General features: G+C 55.6%; 1 protein-coding gene across 1 annotated transcript in view; it reads right to left on the minus strand.

The window, feature by feature from the left end:
* The window catches only part of LOC125024639 (histone H3.v1-like), a gene marked incomplete at both ends in the record, with an annotated part of 3574 nt that extends 2530 nt beyond the window's left edge, over positions 1 to 1044 (minus strand). The window contains 4 exons of the mRNA XM_047612440.1: positions 1 to 101; positions 249 to 252; positions 646 to 747; positions 988 to 1044. The exon at positions 1 to 101 is cut by the window's left edge and continues 15 nt beyond it. Of these exons, the coding sequence (XP_047468396.1) occupies positions 1 to 101; positions 249 to 252; positions 646 to 747; positions 988 to 1044 (264 nt within the window). The remainder of the gene's footprint in view (positions 102 to 248; positions 253 to 645; positions 748 to 987) is intronic.
* Between the last annotated feature and the right edge of the window lie 336 nt (positions 1045 to 1380).

A 1380-nucleotide genomic window follows, 5' to 3' on the forward strand; every position in this document is an offset into this window, starting at 1 on the left:
ACGTCGGAAATCGGTCAAGACAACGGGCTTGATGGAGAGGAGCGTGAGAGCGGAGAGTGTCGCCGGAGCGTAGCTGACCCCGCCGTCGCCTCCGTCACCGCCTGCGTCACCTGCGTCACCGGCTCCGTCACACCGCGAAATCCCGGCGCCAAATCCGTTAGCGCTGCCTCGTCACACATCGATTTTCGGCGGGGGGGGGGGGGGGGGGGGGGGGCAAGCCTCTCTCTCTCTTTTCACGTTCTTTAAACTCTCCTAAGAGATCGAATTTGCATATCGTTAGAGACGTTTGAGAGGTATGCGCTTTATTTCGGTTTGATTTTCGGGAGGGAAAGGGAGGAGGCGGGAGTAGGAGGCGGATAGGAGGGCGGAGTGAGAGTGCGTAAGGTTAAATGGAGTGAGAATTTTGCGGTCGATGCGCTCTCTCTCGACGCGCGTGCGAGAAACTCCCAAATCAGGGGATTTTCGCGTGGGATCGCGGATTTAACGCATCTCGGAGAAGTCTAAACTGCTGGCGATGGTTCGTCACGGACTGGTTTTCCTGTTCATCTTCGTTTTCTTCTCCTTCCTCTTCTTTCACCCCTTTCTTCTCCTCCTCCTCTTCCTGTTCATCTTCGTCTTCTTCGTCTTCCTCTTTCACTTCTTTTTCTCCTCCTCCTCTTCCTGTTCAGCTTTGTCTTCCTCCTCCTCGTCCTTCTCGTGTTTATCTTCGTCTTCTTCCTCCTCCTCCACCACCTTCTCCTTCTTCTCCTTCTCCTCTTCCTTCTTTCAGTCTGGCTGTGGGTGCGGGCGTTAGGTTTTTGTTCTTGGTCACGTGATGCTAATTGTTCTTTGTACCTTTTAACCTCTTTTTTGATAGGGGGGGGGGGGTGTTAGAAGGAGGGGATGGGGGAATGCGGTGTGCTGTGGCATAAACCAATTAACTTTTTTTTTCATAGTTTTTCCAAGCTGAAATTGTTGGGTGTTTTCCGTTTGAGATCTTCCATTGACCTTTCTTCCACTTCTCTCTTTCTCTCGCCTGTCTTCATTCTGTACTTTCCCTGCTCTCCCTCCCTCCCTCCCTCCCTCCTTTCTTCTTTTCCCTCCCTTCCCCCTCTCCTTCCCTCCATCCCTCCCTTCCTCCCTTCACCCCGCTCTCCCCCTCTCCCTCCCCCCCTCCTTTCCTCCCTTCCTCCCTTCACCCCGTTCTCCCCCTCTCCCTCCCTCCCTCCCTCCCTCCTTTCCTCCCTCCCCCCCTCTCTCCCTCCCTCCCCCTCTCCCTCCCTCCCTCTCCTCCCTCTCCCTAACACCCCTCTCTCCCTCCCTCCCCCCTCTCTCCCTCCTCCCACCCCTCCCTCTCATCTCCTCCTTCCCTCCCTCACCCTCCCATCCTTCCCATCCCTC

The sequence above is a fragment of the Penaeus chinensis genome, unplaced genomic scaffold (genome assembly GCF_019202785.1).
Source record: "Penaeus chinensis breed Huanghai No. 1 unplaced genomic scaffold, ASM1920278v2 CTG_1485, whole genome shotgun sequence".
In the NCBI taxonomy this organism is placed as follows: Eukaryota; Metazoa; Arthropoda; class Malacostraca; order Decapoda; family Penaeidae; genus Penaeus; species Penaeus chinensis.